This window comes from Nerophis lumbriciformis, linkage group LG03, assembly GCF_033978685.3.
Source record: "Nerophis lumbriciformis linkage group LG03, RoL_Nlum_v2.1, whole genome shotgun sequence".
In the NCBI taxonomy this organism is placed as follows: Eukaryota; Metazoa; Chordata; class Actinopteri; order Syngnathiformes; family Syngnathidae; genus Nerophis; species Nerophis lumbriciformis.
The window spans coordinates 42,569,056-42,586,887 of NC_084550.2; the positions used below are offsets into that span (position 1 = coordinate 42,569,056).

Consider the following 17,832-nt stretch of genomic DNA (forward strand, 5'->3'; position numbering starts at 1 on the left):
CCTGCCCCAAGTGGAGGAGTTCAAGTACCTCGGAGTCTTATTCACGAGTGAGGGAAAAGTGGATCGTGAGATCGACAGGTGGATCGGTGCGGCGTCTTCAGTAATGCGGACGCTGTATCGATCTGTTGTGGTGAAGAAGGAGCTGAGCCGGAAGGCAAAGCTCTCAATTTACCGGTCGATCTACGTTCCCATCCTCACCTATGGTCATGAGCTCTGGGTTATGACCGAAAGGACAAGATCACGGGTACAAGCGGCCGAAATGAGTTTTCTCCGCCGGGTGGCGGGGCTCTCCCTTAGAGATAGGGTGAGAAGCTCTGCCATCCGGGGGGAGCTCAAAGTAAAGCCACTGTTCCTCCACATCGAGAGGAGCCAGATGAGGTGGTTCGGGCATCTGGTCAGGATGCCACCCAAACGCCTACCTCGGGAGGTGTTTAGGGCACGTCCAACCGGTAGGAGGCCACGGGGAAGACCCAGGACACGTTGGGAAGACTATGTCTCCCGGCTGGCCTGGGAACGCCTCAGGGTCTCCCGGGAGGAGCTGGACGAAGTGGCTGGGGGGAGGAAAGTCTGGGCTTCCCTGCTTAGGCTGCTGCCCTGGCGACCCAACCTCGGATAAGCGGAAGAAGATGGATGGATGGATGGATGGATGGCATCTACAAGCTTTAAAATTATAAAAGGATGTTGCACGTGTGGAAAGGACGTGCAAACTGGCACAGTTACGCACAAATGGGTGTGAGAAAGGAGGTCGCAGACGATGGAGAGAGAACACGCTAGGCCACACTCCCAACTGCGCCACGCCTTCCCGTAATGATAAATATTCTTGCAACGTGCCTTTATCTTAATGTGGATCATTCCAGCGCACGCCATGGTGCCAAAAAATAGGTTCTGTTGTCTTGGTCGCGCTGTACCAGAGAAGGTGGTAGCCTCCATATGATAGATGTGCTCTGCATCATGTTCCACAACACACATCACCACAGGTCGCAGCACAGAGATGTGCAGGAAATGAGTGTCTCCATGGTGACCGCCATGGCCCCTGAGCAACACCCTGGCAGCCAGGCTGGACAGATCAGAGCTTTCAGGAGAATCCAGGGGGTGAAATGGTTCCATCAGGTCAACAACACAGACTTTGACACATCTGGGTTGCCACATCGTTTTATGTGCCCCCCCCCCCATACCCCGCCACGCCCCTGCACATTGTTTTATTTGGCCCGCCACATTATTTAAATTGTTTAGTGTGGCCTCCAACATCATTCACTGTTGTCCGCCACCTCATTTAATGTGGTCGTCCATATCATTTAATGTGGACGGCCACATAATTTTCTGTGGATCGCCACGTTATTCAAAGTGACCTGTTACTTTGTTTAGTGTGGCCTCCCACATCATTCACTGTGGTTTGCAACGTCATTTAATGTGGTCGTCCACATCATTTAATGTGAACCCCCACATCATTTAATTTTGGTCTTCCACATCATTTAAAGTAGTTTGCCACATCATTTAAAGTGGTCCGCCACCTCCAATAAGTGGACCGCCACTTCATTTAAGTGGTTTGCGAACTCATTTAATGTGGTCGTCCACATCATTTAAAGTAGTTTGCCGCCTCATTTATGTGGACTGCCACCTCATTTATGTGGTCTGTCACATAATTTATGTGGTCAGTCACATAATTTATGTGGTCTGCCACATCATTTATGTGGTCTGCCACAACATTTAAAGTGGTCCGCCACATCATTTATGTGGTCTACCACATCATTTAATGTGGTCTGCCAACATCATTTATGTGATCCGTGCATCATTTAATGTGGTCTGCCACATATTTTATGTGGTCAGTCACATCATTTAATGTGGTCGTCCACATTTTTTTACGTGGTCTGCCACCTCATTTAAGGTGACCCGCCACCTCATTTATGTGGTTCGCCTCCTCATTTAATGTGGACTGCCACATCATTTATGTGGTCTTCCACATTATTTTATGTGGTCTGCCACGACATTTAATGTGGTCCGCCACATCATTTATGTGGTCTGCCACATCATTTAAAGTAGCTTGCCACATCATTTAACGTGGACTACCACGTCATTTATGTGGTCTGCCACATCATTTAATGTGGACTGCCAAATTATGTATGTGGTCTGCCACTTCATGTATGTGGTATGCCACCTCATTTATGTGGCCTGCCACATCATTTAAAGTGATCTTCCATATCATTTGTGTGGTCTGCCACAACATTTAATGTGGACCACCACATAATTTAAATTGGTCTTCCATATCTTTTCATTTATGTGGTCTGCTACAACATTTAATGTGGTCCGCGACATCATTTATGTGGTCTGCCATATCATTTAAAGTGGTCTTCCACAACATTTTTGTGGTCTGCCACATAATTTAATGTGGTCCGCCATTTCATTTATGTGGCCTGCTACAACATTTAATGTGGTCCGCAACATCATTTATGTTGTCTTCCACATCATGTATGTGGTCTGCCACATCATTTAAAGTAGTCTGCCACATCATTTAAAGTGGTCTTCCACATCATGTATGTGGTCTGCCACATCATTTATGTGGTCGGTCACATCATTTATGTGGTCTCCTACATCATTTATGTGGTCTGCCTTGTCATTTAAAGTGGTCTGTCACATCATTTAATTGGTCTGCTACATCAATTAAAGTGATCATTCAATGTCGCTTGTGAACAGAATTGCTATTGCGACATCTAGTGGACACACTAAGAACAGCAGTTTCTTTCATTAAACAGTTCAGCTCATATTTATTTATACATATGTATGCCTTTATACATTTGGCGAGCCGAATAAAACCTGCTCGCGGGCCTGACCCGGCCTGCGGGACGTACGTTTGACACCCCTAATATATAGGGGTTGCCATCCTAAAATGTGCAGTGAGAGCTGCAGAGCACCGCCCTTAAAGGGCACCACCCGTTTCAGTGCCATGGCAGACGTGGCCATTGGCTGTGCTGCTTAATCCAGAATGCTGGGTCTGATACAAGTGGGATTTAGTCATAACGATGATACCAACATCTGGCAGGAGAGCTCCGAACACAAGCAAAGGTGGAATACGTTAGTATTATTTTGTTTGGACTTCTCTGTGCGGAGCCAAGGAGCACCTCTGACTGACCCTGAGGTAAGTGCACGGGGAGCTGAGGGCCGGGGGACACGCCGTGGCCTGAAAAGACGACTCATTGGCGGTTATGTAACCTGCCAGTGAGGAAGGAAATCACCTCGTTATCCTTTGGTTGTTGTTTGGTGCTGCGCAAACAGAAGCAGAGTGGAGAAACTACATCTGTGTGGAGAAACTACATCTGTGTAGAGCAGACCTGGGCAAATTAAGGCCCGGGGGCCGCATGCAGCCCGTTAAATTTTTCAATCTGGCCCGTCGGACATTCCCAAATAATTTTTTTAGATCTTTAAAATGGAAACTGTAGCTGCCATTGTGATGTGCAGTGATGTTTTCACATAGAAACTAAATACTAAATACAAAGTATTTCAATGGCTGGAATCTGCACTTTTGCATGATATACTAGTTACTATGGTAATCTATTTAGTTGCTATGGTAATCTAATTAGTTACTATGGTAAACTAGTTGGTTACTATGGTAATCTAATTAGTTACTATGGTAATCTAAGTCACAGCAGCTCAGACGAGGCACCAAGCAGTGTGGGTGGGGAGCGTTTCCACAGAGTGTTTCCAGGGCAGCCATTCTGAAATGCGGGTGTCAGGAACAGATGTGGAAGAAGATTTTAGTCCTAAAGCTTAGTGATGTATCAGATATATCAGATTGGAGGTGGGGGTTTATTTTACCCTTCGCGTTCATATTTGACTGTTTGTTGCATTTTTGTTGCGTTTCGCTAGATTTTAAATATGTCGATAGAGAGGGGGTGTGACGTGCATAGGCTGTCAATATTCAGTGTTTTATCGTTCATAGATAATATTGTAAATCCCACATTCTTTATTTTCATTCTGGGTGTCTCATTTAGTAAAAACATGTAAAATTCCATTCCTTTTTTAAGGCGGTCTGTCATAACGTTTTTAGCTTTCAATTAGACATCATTGTGAGGTTTTGCATTAGTGTTCATTTTTTTCTCTAAATTTGGCCCCCCGAGTCAATATAATTGCCCTGGCCTGGTGTAGAGAAACTCCATCTGTGTAGGGAAACCACATCTGTGTACGTCTGACATCTTATTGATCCGCTCCGGCTGTACGAACACTCGCAGTGTTTTTGGGACCAGCTTCTTTGCAGCACACAACACATTTCGATCGTGGCCTCGTTAAAGATGTCAAACATGCGAGATGAGTTTGCTAAGTGTAAAATTAAGCTGCATTTTCAAAGGAAAGAAACTGCTGTTCCAAATGTGTCCACTGGATGTCACAATAGCAATTCTGTTAGGCAAGCAAATAGTTTAAACCAAGCAAGAGGTACACGGTAAAGGGGGGCTGTGACTCCTCCTCCTCGACACAACATAAAACAAAGTGGAGTAAAATTAACACTTCAAATGCTGCATGAGACTCTGCACATTAATATAGTTCTGTGGAAATTATTGTCTTCTGTGTACATTTAAAAAAAGTGAACCATGGAAATGGCAAATGACTTTTTATTTATGCTTTATTTGTTGTTTTGTTCAATCCTAGATGGGCTGTGACTTCAAGTTTAATTACTTTGTAGAAACACTGAGATGAAGTCTAAGTTCATTGTGTTCTTCATGGTGTTTTTGAAACTGCACCAATTGAACTTTCAACTAACTTGAAGTGTTTTGCCAAGGGGATTAGTTGTGATATGTACATTTTCAGAATGTGCTTGTTCACTTTCGGGCCAAAGTAAAACAAAGAAAACGATCCGAAGTTGTCTTTATTTTTAAGTTATCATGCCATATTTTTTTATTTTTTTATTTTTTTTATATTTCCGGTTCCGGTTCACCGTGCGTGACTGCTCGCTGACTGCTCGCTGTTTCGAAAAAGCTAAGTATCGTTCTATTTGTGTGCTTTTAAATTGTTCTGCAGCTTTCTTTATTACTTTCTCAACATATTTAGTAGTACTATTTAACTTGCAAATCACCCGATCTCTGTCTCTCCACCCCTCCCGCAGCTAGCTAGCTGCTAAGCTAACGAAGCTAGCGCGGAGAAAGGCGTCGCCGGGCGCCGGTCAGAAGGAGTCTACTCCTGCACACCGTGACCAGGACTTCTCGGAAGACAGCAGGAACTTCACTCGGTGACAGAAAACACCGTGAGTATGGCTTCCTGCGCGTCTTGCACCTTACTCACGGAGAGGCTGGCTCTGCTAGAGGGCCGTGTCCGCCAGTTAGAGCAGAGTAATCTTGTAACTTTAGATGTTGCGGACACATCTGCTAGCGTTAGCTGTAGCGAGCTAACTAGCCCAGCCTGTAGTAGTCCTAAGCGGCCTACAAGCTACGGTGTACCGGTTGAGACGCATAATAGATTTAGCTCTTTAGCTAGTCCTACACCCCAGTCTACCGGGCACCACACCTTAGTCATAGGGGACTCCATCACCCGAAACATAAAGCTTAGCAAACCAGCCACAATTAAGTGCATCCCGGGGGCCCGAGCACCTGACATTGAGGCTAATCTTAGGGAGCTAACTCGCAACAGGCCTAGTAAACACGTACGACAGGCTAATCGCACCACTAGTTATGCGAATATAGTTGTACACGTTGGCTCCAATGACACTAGGATGAGACAGTCAGAGATTACAAAGAGAAACATAGCCAGGACTTGTGATCTCGCTAGAAAGATGTCCAGGCATCGAGTAATTGTCTCTGGCCCCCTGCCTGCGAGAGGCAATGATGAGAGGTATAGCAGATTAGTCTCGCTTAACAAGTGGCTGGCTAGCTTCTGTAGACAACAGGGACTAACGTTTATTGATAATTGGCCCTCTTTCTGGGGCAAACCAGGCTTGCTGATGAGGGACGGCCTTCACCCTAACCAGGAAGGCGCCATCATCCTGTCTAAGAACATAGACTACTGTTTAAGTCACATTTGACTAACTACACTAGAGCAAGCCCGGTCACAGGCAATTACAGAGCCTGCTAGTCCGGGTGAGGAGTCAGTTAAGCTAGAACTAGCCAGCACCAGGCTGGATAATTCCTGTACGCATAGCAATTTTCTTAGAATAACACACAACTCACATAATGTGTTTTCTGTTGTGAATGTGTCCGGGGTAGATATGCATTCTACTGAGGTGGCAAATCATGATGCGTTCAGTCAATCGCAGCATCAAGCAAACAATCTGAAAATTCCCGTCGTATCAATTCCTAGATATGGTCGAAACTATTTAAAGTGCACTACGTATAATAAACGCAACATTATTAATATTTCTACTACGGATAATTTAAACAAAAACTCGTCAAAACAGCCCAATACTTATAATATGGGCTTTTTAAACATAAGATCATTGTCTCCCAAAACGTTATTAGTTAATGAGGTCATTAGAGACAACAATCTTAACGTCATTGGTCTTAGCGAAACCTGGCTCAAACCAGACAAATTTTTTGCCCTAAATGAGGCATCTCCTCCTAACTATACGAATGCGCATATTGCCCGTCCCCTTAAAAGGGGTGGGGGGGTCGGACTAATATACAATGAAAACTTTAACCTTACCCCTAACCTAAATAATAAATACAAATCGTTTGAGGTGCTTTCTATGAGGTCTGTCGCACCGCTGCCTCTCGATATGGCTGTTATCTGCCGCCCCCCAGGGCCCTACTCGGACTTTATTAATGAATTCTCAGAGTTCGTTGCTGATCTAGTGACGCACGCAGACAATATAATCATAATGGGGGACTTTAATATCCATATGAATACCCCATCGGACCCTCAGTGCGTGGCGCTCCAGACTATAATTGATAGCTGTGGTCTTACACAAATAATAAATGAACCTACGCATCGCAACGGCAATACGATAGATCTAGTGCTGGTCAGGGGTGTCACCACCTCCAAAGTTATGGTACTCCCGTATACTAAAGTAATGTCCGATCATTACCTTATAAAATTCGAAGTTCTGACTCATTGTCAACAAACTAATAATAATAATAACTGCTATAATAGCAGCCGCAACATTAATGCTGCCACAACGATGACTCTTGCTGACCTACTGCCTCCGGTAATGGCACCATTCCCAAATTATGTCGGCTCTATTGATAACCTCACTAACAACTTTGACAATGCCCTGCGCAAAACCATTGATAGTATAGCACCGCTAAAACAAAAAAGGGCCCCTAAAAGGCGCACCCCATGGTTTACAGAGGAAACCAGAGCTCATAAATTATCATGTAGAAAGTTGGAACGCAAATGGCGCGCGACCAAGCTTGAGGTTTTCCATCAAGCATGGAGTGATAGTTTAATATCGTATAAACGCATGCTTACCTTAGCTAAAGCTAAATATTACTCAAATCTCATCCGCCTCAACAAAAACGACCCTAAATTTTTGTTTAGTACAGTAGCATCGCTAACCCAACAAGGGACTCCTCCCAATAGCTCCACCCACTCGGCAGATGACTTTATGAATTTCTTTAATAAGAAAATTGAACTCATTAGAAAGGAGATTAAAGACAACGCATCCCAGCTACAACTGGGTTCTATGAACACAGATACAACTGTATCTACGACGGATACTGCAATACAAAATAGTCTCTCTCTTTTTGATGAAATAACATTAGAGGAACTATTACAGCGTGTAAGTGGGGTAAAACAAACAACATGTTTACTTGACCCACTTCCTGGGAAACTTATCAAGGAGCTTTTTGTATTATTAGGTCCATCAGTGCTAAATATTATAAACTTATCACTTTCCTCTGGCACTGTTCCCCTAGCATTCAAGAAAGCGGTTATTCATCCTCTGCTCAAAAGACCTAACCTTGATCCTGACCTCATGGTAAACTACCGACCGGTGTCCCACCTTCCCTTTATTTCAAAAATCCTCGAAAAAATTGTCGCACAGCAGCTAAATGAACACTTAGTGTCTAACAATCTCTGTGAACCTTTTCAATCCGGTTTCAGGGCAAATCACTCTACGGAGACAGCCCTCACAAAAATGACTAATGATCTACTGCTAACGATGGATTCTGATGCGTCATCTATGTTGCTGCTTCTTGATCTTAGCGCTGCTTTCGATACCGTCGATCATAATATTTTATTAGAGCGTATCAAAACACGTATTGGTATGTCAGACTTAGCTTTGTCGTGGTTTAACTCTTATCTTACTGACAGGATGCAATGCGTCTCCCATAATAATGTGACTTCGGACTATGTTAAGGTAACGTGCGGAGTCCCTCAGGGTTCGGTTCTTGGCCCTGCACTCTTTAGTATATACATGCTGCCGCTAGGCAAATACGGTGTTAGCTTTCATTGTTATGCAGATGACACCCAACTCTACATGCCCCTAAAGCTGACCAACACGCCGGATTGTAGTCAGCTGGAGGCGTGTCTTAATGAAATTAAACAATGGATGTCCGCTAACTTCTTGCAACTCAACGCCAAGAAAACGGAAATGCTGATTATCGGTCCTGCTAAACACCGACATTTATTTAATAATACTACCTTAACATTTGACAACCAAACAATTACACAAGGCGAATCAGTAAAGAATCTGGGTATTATCTTCGACCCAACTCTCTCGTTTGAATCACACATTAAGAGTGTTACTAAAACGGCCTTCTTTCATCTCCGTAATATCACTAAAATTCGTTCTATTTTATCCACTAGCGACGCTGAGATCATTATTCATGCGTTCGTTACGTCTCGTCTCGACTACTGTAACGTATTATTTTCGGGTCTCCCTATGTCTAGCATTAAAAGATTACAGTTGGTACAAAATGCGGCTGCTAGACTTTTGACAAGAACAAGAAAGTTTGATCATATTGCGCCTATACTGGCTCACCTGCACTGGCTTCCTGTGCACTTAAGATGTGACTTTAAGGTTTTACTACTTACGTATAAAATACTACACGGTCTAGCTCCGTCCTATCTTGTCGATTGCATTGTACCATATGTCCCGGCAAGAAATCTGCGTTCAAAGAACTCCGGCTTATTAGTGATTCCCAGAGCCCAAAAAAAGTCTGCGGGCTATAGAGCGTTTTCTATTCGGGCTCCAGTACTATGGAATGCCCTCCCGGTAACAATTAGAGATGCTACCTCAGTAGAAGCATTTAAGTCCCATCTTAAAACTCATTTGTATACTCTAGCCTTTAAATAGCCCCCCTGTTAGACCAGTTGATCTGCCGTTTCTTTTCTTTTCTCCTCTGCTCCCCTTTTCCTTGAGGGGGGGGGGGCACAGGTCCGGTGGCCATGGATGAAGTGCTGGCTGTCCAGAGTCGGGACCCGGGGTGGACCGCTCGCCTGTGCATCGGCTGGGAACATCTCTGCGCTGCTGACCCGTCTCCGCTCGGGATGGTGTCCTGCTGGCCCCACTATGGACTGGACTCTTACTATTATGTTGGATCCACTATGGACTGGACTCTCACAATATTATGTCAGACCCACTCGACATCCATTGCTTTCGGTCTCCCCTAGAGGGGGGGGGTTACCCACATATGCGGTCCTCTCCAAGGTTTCTCATAGTCATTCACATCGACGTCCCACTGGGGTGAGTTTTTCCTTGCCTGTATGTGGGCTTTGTACCGAGGATGTCGTTGTGGCTTGTGCAGCCCTTTGAGACACTTGTGATTTAGGGCTATATAAATAAAGATTGATTGATTGATTGATTGATAATTTCTCTCATCCGGGCCGCGTGGGAATAGATTTTCCTCCATGCGGCATTGACACCCCTGCTTTTAGTAGTAAGTAAACAAACAAAGGTTCCCAATGTAGCTGCTGACATATGCAGTAACATATTGTGTCATTTATCATTATATTGTTTTGTCAACATTATGAGGGACAAACTTTAAAAATGGATTATTAATCTACTTGTTCATTTACTGTTAATAAATGGTTATTTTCTGTTTTAACATGTTCTATCGACACTTCTGTTAAAATGTAATAATCACTTATCTTCTGTTGTTTGCTTTACATTAGTTTTGAATGATACCACACATTTAGGTATCGGTCCGATACCAAGTAGTTACAGGGTCATACATTGGTCATATTCAAAGTCCTCATGTGACATATTTCCTGAGTTTATAAACAATAAAAAATCACAAACTATTTTGTGACGATAAAAAATATCAAAGTAATCATAGTAGTATCGACTAGATACGCTCTTGTCCTTGGTATCATTACAGTAAATGGCATTTCTCTCGCTTTTCCTCCATACAAACAGCGTGCCGGCCCAGTCACATACTATATGCGGCTTTTACACACACACAAGTGAATGCATAGCATACTTGATCAACAGCCATACAGGTCACACTGAGGGTGGTCGTATAAACAACTTTAACACTGTTACAAATATCATACTTGCCAACCTTGAGACCTCCAAATTCAGGAGATTGGAGGGGTGGGGGTGGGCGGGGTAGAGGGGGGGAGGGGGGTGGGGTTAAGGGGGGAGGAGTATATTTATAGCTAGAATTCACTGAAATTAAAGTATTTCTTACATTATATTTATTCATTGCACACAGACTGATGCATTCAAATGTTTATTTCATTTAATTTTGATGATTTGAAGTGGCAACAAATGAAAATCCAAAATTCCGTGTGTCACAAAATTAGAATATTACTTAAGGCTAATACAAAAAAGGGATTTTTAGAAATGTTGGCCAACTGAAAAGTATGAAAATGAAAAATATGAGCATGTACAATACTCAATACTTGGTTGGAGCTCCTTTTGCCTCAATTACTGCGTTAATGCGGCGTGGCATGGAGTCGATGTGTTTCTGGCACTGCTCAGGTGTTATGAGAGCCCAGGTTGCTCTGATAGTGGCCTTCAACTCTTCTGCGTTTTTGGGTCTGGCATTCTGCATCTTCCTTTTCACAATACCCCACAGATTTTCTATGGGGCTAAGGTCAGGGGAGTTGGCGGGCCAATTTAGAACAGAAATACCATGGTCCGTAAACCAGGCACGGGTAGATTTTGCGCTGTGTGCAGGCGCCAAGTCCTGTTGGAACTTGAAATCTCCATCTCCATAGAGCAGGTCAGCAGCAGGAAGCATGAAGTGCTCTAAAACTTGCTGGTAGACGGTTGCGTTGACCCTGGATCTCAGGAAACAGAGTGGACCGACACCAGCAGATGACATGGCACCCCAAACCATCACTGATGGTGGAAACTTTACACTAGACTTCAGGCAACGTGGATCCTGTGCCTCTCCTGTCTTCCTCCAGACTCTGGGACCTCGATTTCCAAAGGAAATGCAAAATTTGCATGGTTGGGTGATGGTTTGGGGTGCCATGTCATCTGCTGGTGTCGGTCCACTCTGTTTCCTGAGATCCAGGGTCAACGCAGCCGTCTACCAGCAAGTTTTAGAGCACTTCATGCTTCCTGCTGCTGACCTGCTCTATGGAGATGGAGATTTCAAGTTCCAACAGGACTTGGCGCCTGCACACAGCTGTGAATCTTTGGGTGTCCCACGATTCGATTCAATATCGATTCTTGGGGTCACGATTCGTTTCAAAATAGATTTGTTTTTTTCAATTCAACACGATTCTCGATTCAAAAACAATTTTTTTTCCCGATTCAAAACAATTCTCTGTCTATTCAATACATAGGATTTCATAAGGATCTACCCCAGTCTGCTGACATGCAAGCAGAGTAGTAGATTTTTGTAAAAAGCTTTTATAATTGTAAAGGACAATGTTTTATCAACTGACTGCAATAATGTTAGTTTGTTTTAACTATTAAATGAACCAAAAATATGACTTATTTTATCTATGTGAAAATATTGGACACAGTGTGTTGTCAAGTTTATGAGATGTAAGTGTAATCCACTGTGACTCTATTGTTCTTCTTTTTTTTTTTTTTATAAATGTCTAATGATAATGTCAATGAGGGATTTTTAATCACTGCTCTGTTGAAATTGTAACTAACATTGATACTGTTGTTGATAATATTCATTTTTGTTTCACTACTTTTGGTTTGTTCTGTGTCGTGTTTGTGTCTCCTCTCAATTGCTCTGTTTTTGCAGTTCTGAGTGTTGCTGGGTCGGGTTTGGTTTTGGAATTGGATTGCATTGTTATGGTATTGCTGTGTATTGTTTTGTTGGATTGAAAAATAAGTAAATAAAATTTAAAAAAAATAGAATTTTTAAAAATGAGAATCGATTCTGAATCGCACAACGTGAGAATCGCGATTCGAATTTGAATCGATTCTTTTCCCACACCCCTAATATATATATATATATATATATATATATATATATATATATATATATATATATATATATATATATATATATATATTTATATATATATATATATATATATATACATATATATATATATATATATATACATATATATATATATATATATATATATATATATATATATATAGTACAGTATACAGTAATTAAAACACAGTTGTTCTACTTAAAAAAAAATGACACTTACCTTTCACTATTTGAGTAGCCTTTGTTTTGCCATTTGAGTACTGGCGAGCGATCTCTGAATCCGGGAACATATCCTTCACGGATTTGTTGAAAACATCCGCAAATGAGAACGGGATGTTGCTTGCAAGGTGGCCCATAATACTGCGCAGCCGTCGCCTTGTGCTTCTCTGACCGTTCATGAGAGACTATATCCATTCGGCCACCGTGTTATGGGTTATAGATAAACCTATGGATAACGGAGACATATATAATAGTCTCCTTTTCAGGTGAGAGACGATGCTAAAGGCAGTGCCTTTAAGGCACGCCCCCAATATTGTTTGTCCGCCAGGAAATTTTGGACATTACTACTTGCCGTAGTTTTGAAGCAGTGCATGATTGGAATCCGGATGTTGTGTGTTGTGTGGCAGAAATGCCATTATCGGACATCTCTAATTTTAGTTCTTTGAAAAAAAAAACATATATACAAACCCCGTTTCCATATGAGTTGGGAAATTGTGTTAGATGTAAATATAAACGGAATACAATGATTTGCAAATCCTTTTCAACCCATATTCAATTGAATGCACACAAAGACAAGATATTTGATGTTCAAACTCATAAACTTTATATATTTTTTTGCAAATAATAATTAACTTAGAATTTCATGGCTGCAACACGTGCCAAAGTAGTTGGGAAAGGGCATGTTCACCACTGCGTTACATGGCCTTTCCTTTTAACAACACTCAGTAAACGTTTGGGAACTGAGGAGACACATTTTTTAAGCTTCTCAGGTGGAATTATTTACGATTCTTGCTTGATGTACAGCTTAAGTTGTTCAACAGCCCGGGGGTCGCCGTTGTGGTATTTTAGGCTTCATAATGCGCCACACCTTTTCAATGGGAGACAGGTCTGGACTACAGGCAGGCCAGTCTAGTACCCGCACTCTTTTACTATGAAACCACGTTGATGTAACACGTGGCTTGGCATTGTCTTGCTGAAATAAGCAGGGGCGTCCATGGTGACGTTGCTTGGATGGCAACATATGTTGCTCCAAAACCTGTATGTACCTTTCAGCATTAATGGCGCCTCACACACCCCCATACCATCACAGATGCTGGCTTTTCAACTTTGCGCCTATAACAATCCGGATGGTTCTTTTCCTCTTTGGTCCGGAGGACACGACATCCACAGTTTCCAAAAACAATTTGAAATGTGGATTCGTCAGACCACAGAACACTTTTCCACTTTGTATCAGTCTATCTTAGATGAGCTCAGGCCCAGCGAAGCGGGCCTGAGCGGCGTTTCTGTGTGTTGTTGATAAACGGTTTTCGCCTTGCATAGGAGAGTTTTAACTTGCACTTACAGATGTAGCGACCAACTGTAGTTACTGGCAGTGGGTTTCTGAAGTGTTCCTGAGCCCATGTGGTGATATCTTTTACACACTGATGTCGTTTGTTGATGCAGTACAGTCTGAGGGATCGAATGTCATGGGCTTAGCTGCTTAGGTGCAGTGATTTCTCCAGATTCTCTGAACCATTTGATGATATTACGGACCGTAGATGGTGAAATCCCTAAATTCCTTGCAATAGCTGGTTGAGAGAGGTTTTTCTTAAACTGTTCAACAATTTGCTCACGCATTTTTTGACAAAGTGGTGAACCCCACCCCATCCTTGTTTGTGAATGACTGAGCATTTCATGGAATCTACTTTTATACCCAATCATGGCACCCACCTGTTCCCAATTTGCCTGTTCACCTGTGGGATGTTCCAAATAAGTGTTTGATGAGCATTCCTCAACTTTATCAGAATTTATTGCCACCTTTCTCAACTTCTTTGTCATGTGTTGCTGCCATCAAATTTTAAAGTTAATGATTATTTGCAAAAAAAAAATGTTTATCAGTTTGAACATCAAATATGTTGTCTTTGTAGCATATTCAACTGAATATGGGTTGAAAACGATTTGCAAATCATTGTATTCCGTTTATGTTTACATCTAACACAATTTCCCAACAGGGCAGCACGGTGAAAGAGGGGTTAGTGCGTCTGCCTCACAATACGAAGATCCTGAGTAGTCGTGAGTTCAATCCCGGCCTCGGGATCTTTCTGTGTGGAGTTTGTATGTCCTCCCCGTGACTGCGTGGGTTCCCTCCGGGTACTCCGGCTTCCTCCCACCTCCAAAGACATGCACCTGGGGATAGGTTGATTGGCAACACTAAATTGGCCCTAGTGTGTGAATGTGAGTGTGAATGTTGTCTGTCTATCTGTGTTGGCCCTGCGATGAGGTGGCGACTTGTTCAGGGTTTACCCCGCCTTCCGCCTGATTGTAGCTGAGATAGGCTTCAGCGCCCCCCGCGACCCCGAAGAGACTAAGCGGTAGAAAATGGATGGATGGACAATTTCCCAACACATATGGAAACGGGGTTTGTAAATAGCGGTATTTCAGTTCGAGCAGTTTGATATTCGCAGGTGGATTGGATCACTTCTCGTAGGAAAGAGGCCCTAATTGGGACTTCGGACTGCAAAAGTGATAACCATATCTTTAAGAAGAGACTACCTGTCTAGCTCAACGCCGACATTTAAGTTATGACTTAAAGCAGTGGTTTTCCGGACACTTACACATAAACATTTCCTTGTATGGTCAGGATGTGCTCTCCTGACTTAGCACACACCCAGAGACAGGAAGGAGGAATACAAAAAACTGATGGTTTGGCTTCTCCAAGTTAGGAGTGCCTCATTTTCTTGACCTGACCTCCTCCAGGGAACTGCACTCCTGCATAATGGCGCTCGCTTGTAAAAAAGGAACTTTTGGTTCAGTAAAGCGTCTCCGACGTCTTTTTTGATCCAGCCACACTGCCGTGTCGCCCTTCTGTCCGGACGAGCATCAATATCCAAAGAGGAAAATTATTTCCAAAAGGTCTCGGAGCTCTAGGGTGACGCGTGACTCTGTAAACGTGCTCGCACCAATTTGAAATGCATGCAAATGGGGCTTTTTGTGTGTTTGTGTGTCAGGTAACGGCTGGTGAGTTGGAAGCATGGGAATTATTTCCAAAAGGTCTCGGAGCTCTAGGGTGACGCGTGACTCTGTAAACGTGCTCGCACCAATTTGAAATGCATGCAAATGGGGCTTTTTGTGTGTTTGTGTGTCAGGTAACGGCTGGTGAGTTGGAAGCATGGGAAAGGCCGGGAGTAAAGTCCTCACGGAGGCCTCTGTGGACGGCCTACAAGCGCAGGTAAAAAAAGTGTGTGTAAGTGTGTGTGTGGTGTGCTGAATGTAAAAACTGTAAAAAAAAAGAACAAAAAAAATCAGCATAGTTAATTAATAATACATTTTCTGACGCAAGTTAAAAAGCGCTCAGCTGTTAGAATGCCTTGTTATCTTTAGAATCAGAATCAGAATCAGAATCAGAATCAGAATCAGCTTTATTGTCATTACGCAAGGTAACGAGATTGAGGCCATTCCATACAGTGCGATGTGTGCATGCTAGAAAAAGAAAAACAATGTGCAAATATATAGAAATATAAAAAATGTAGAAGTGAATGTGAATGAATATATACATGAAAAAAACAAAACAAAAACAGGGTGGTTGGTGAAATGGGTTATTGCACCGAATAGAAGGCAGTTATGAGGGACAATGGGGCAGTCCGTTCAGGATGGTTATGGCCCTGGGGAAGAAGCTGTTCTTTAGCCTGTTTGTTTTGGTTTTAATGCACCTGTAGCGCTTCCCAGAGGGCAGCAGGTGGAACAGGTCAGAGCCAGGGTGGGTGCTGTCCTTGATGATGGCACTGGCTCTGTTGAGGCAGCGGGAGGTGTAGATGTCCGTCAGAGAGGGGAGAGGGCGGCCGATGATCTTCTGAGCCGTCTTGACCACTCTTTGCAGCCTCTCCCTGTCTGCTGCAGTGCAGCTGCCGTACCATACCGTAATACAGTAGGTCAGCAGGCTCTCGATGGACGAGCGGTAGAAGGTCAGCAGCAGGTCAGGCTTCAGGTTGTACTTCCCGAGGACTCTAAGGAAGTGTAGCCGCTGCTGAGCCTTCTTGATGATTGATGTGGTGTTGACTGTCCAGGAGAAGTCATTAGAGATGTGGACTCCAAGGTACCTGAAGGTGTGGACCCTCTCTACACGCTCGCCGTTGATGTAGGGGGGGGGGGGGGGGGACAACACACTTACATGTTCGGAGCTAACAATATGCAACTTTATTGGCATTCGGTTGTCATTAATCGTCGGTCATCTTTCGCGTCTCCCGCAGTCAGTCAGAGATGTGGGCGTGTCCGTGCATCAAGAAGCAGAGAAGTGGGCGTGTTTTTGTGGCTTAGAGTCGTCGGATTGGGACAAGCGGTAGAAAATGCATGAATGGATGGATGGATGGATGGATGGATTTAGAGTCAATACTGAGATTTGATATTTAGATTTACCATTTAGATTCAACATTTAAATTAATTAACATTTATATTTAGATTCAACATTTGTATTTAACATTTAGGATTTACATTTAACATTTAGGATTTACATTTAGAACTAACTTTTAGATTTTTATTTGACATATATATTTAGATTCAACATTTAGATTTAACATTTAGATGTAACGTTTAGATTTAACATTTAGTGTTATATTAGACATGTAGATTTATATATTTAACATTTAGATGTTTTCTTTAAAGGCCTACTGAAATGCGATTTTCTTATTCAAACGGGGATAGCAGGTCCATTCTATGTGTCATACTTGATCATTTCGCGATATTGCCATATTTTTGCTGAAAGGATTTAGTAGAGAACATCAACGATAAAGTTCGCAACTTTTGGTCGCTGATAAAAAAGCCTTGCCTCTACCGGAAGTAGCAGACGAGTAGCGTGACGTCACAGGTTGTGGAGTTCTTACATCTGCACATTGTTTACAATCATGGCCACCAGCAAGGAGAGCGATTCGGACTGAGAAAGCGACGATTTCTCCATTAATTTGAGCGAGGATGAAAGATTTGTGGATGAGGAAAGTGAGAGTGAAGGACTATAGAGGGCAGTGGGAGCGATTCAGATAGAGAAGATGCTGTGAGAGGCGGGTGGGACCTGATATTCAGCTGGGAATGACTAAAACAGTAAATAAACACAAGACATATACATACTCTATTAGCCACAACACAACCAGGCTTATATTCAAAATGCCACAAATGAATCCCGCATAACAAACACCTCCCCCCTCCCGTCCATATAACCCGCCAATACAACTCAAACACCTGCACAACACACTCAATCCCACAGCCCAAAGTACTGTTCACCTCCCCAAAGTTCATACAGCACATATATTTCCCCGAAGTCCCCAAAGTTACGTACGTGACATGCACATAGCGGCACGCACGTATG

The 17,832-nt window shown here is 43.0% G+C and overlaps 1 protein-coding gene across 2 annotated transcripts in view; it reads left to right on the forward strand.

Annotated features, from left to right (window-relative positions):
* The first annotated feature begins 2,979 nt into the window (after positions 1–2,979).
* The window catches only part of lactbl1b (lactamase, beta-like 1b), a 71,260-nt gene continuing 56,407 nt past the window's right edge, over positions 2,980–17,832 (forward strand). The window contains exons 1-3 of one of the 2 annotated variants that reach the window (XM_061937771.2): positions 2,987–3,133; positions 5,093–5,230; positions 15,623–15,705. In XM_061937771.2, the coding sequence (XP_061793755.2) occupies positions 15,646–15,705 (60 nt within the window). In that variant the 5' untranslated portion in view covers positions 2,987–3,133; positions 5,093–5,230; positions 15,623–15,645. Of the gene's footprint in view, positions 3,134–5,092; positions 5,231–15,622; positions 15,706–17,832 lie in introns of both variants that reach the window. The other variant, XM_061937770.2, reaches the window with a different exon arrangement.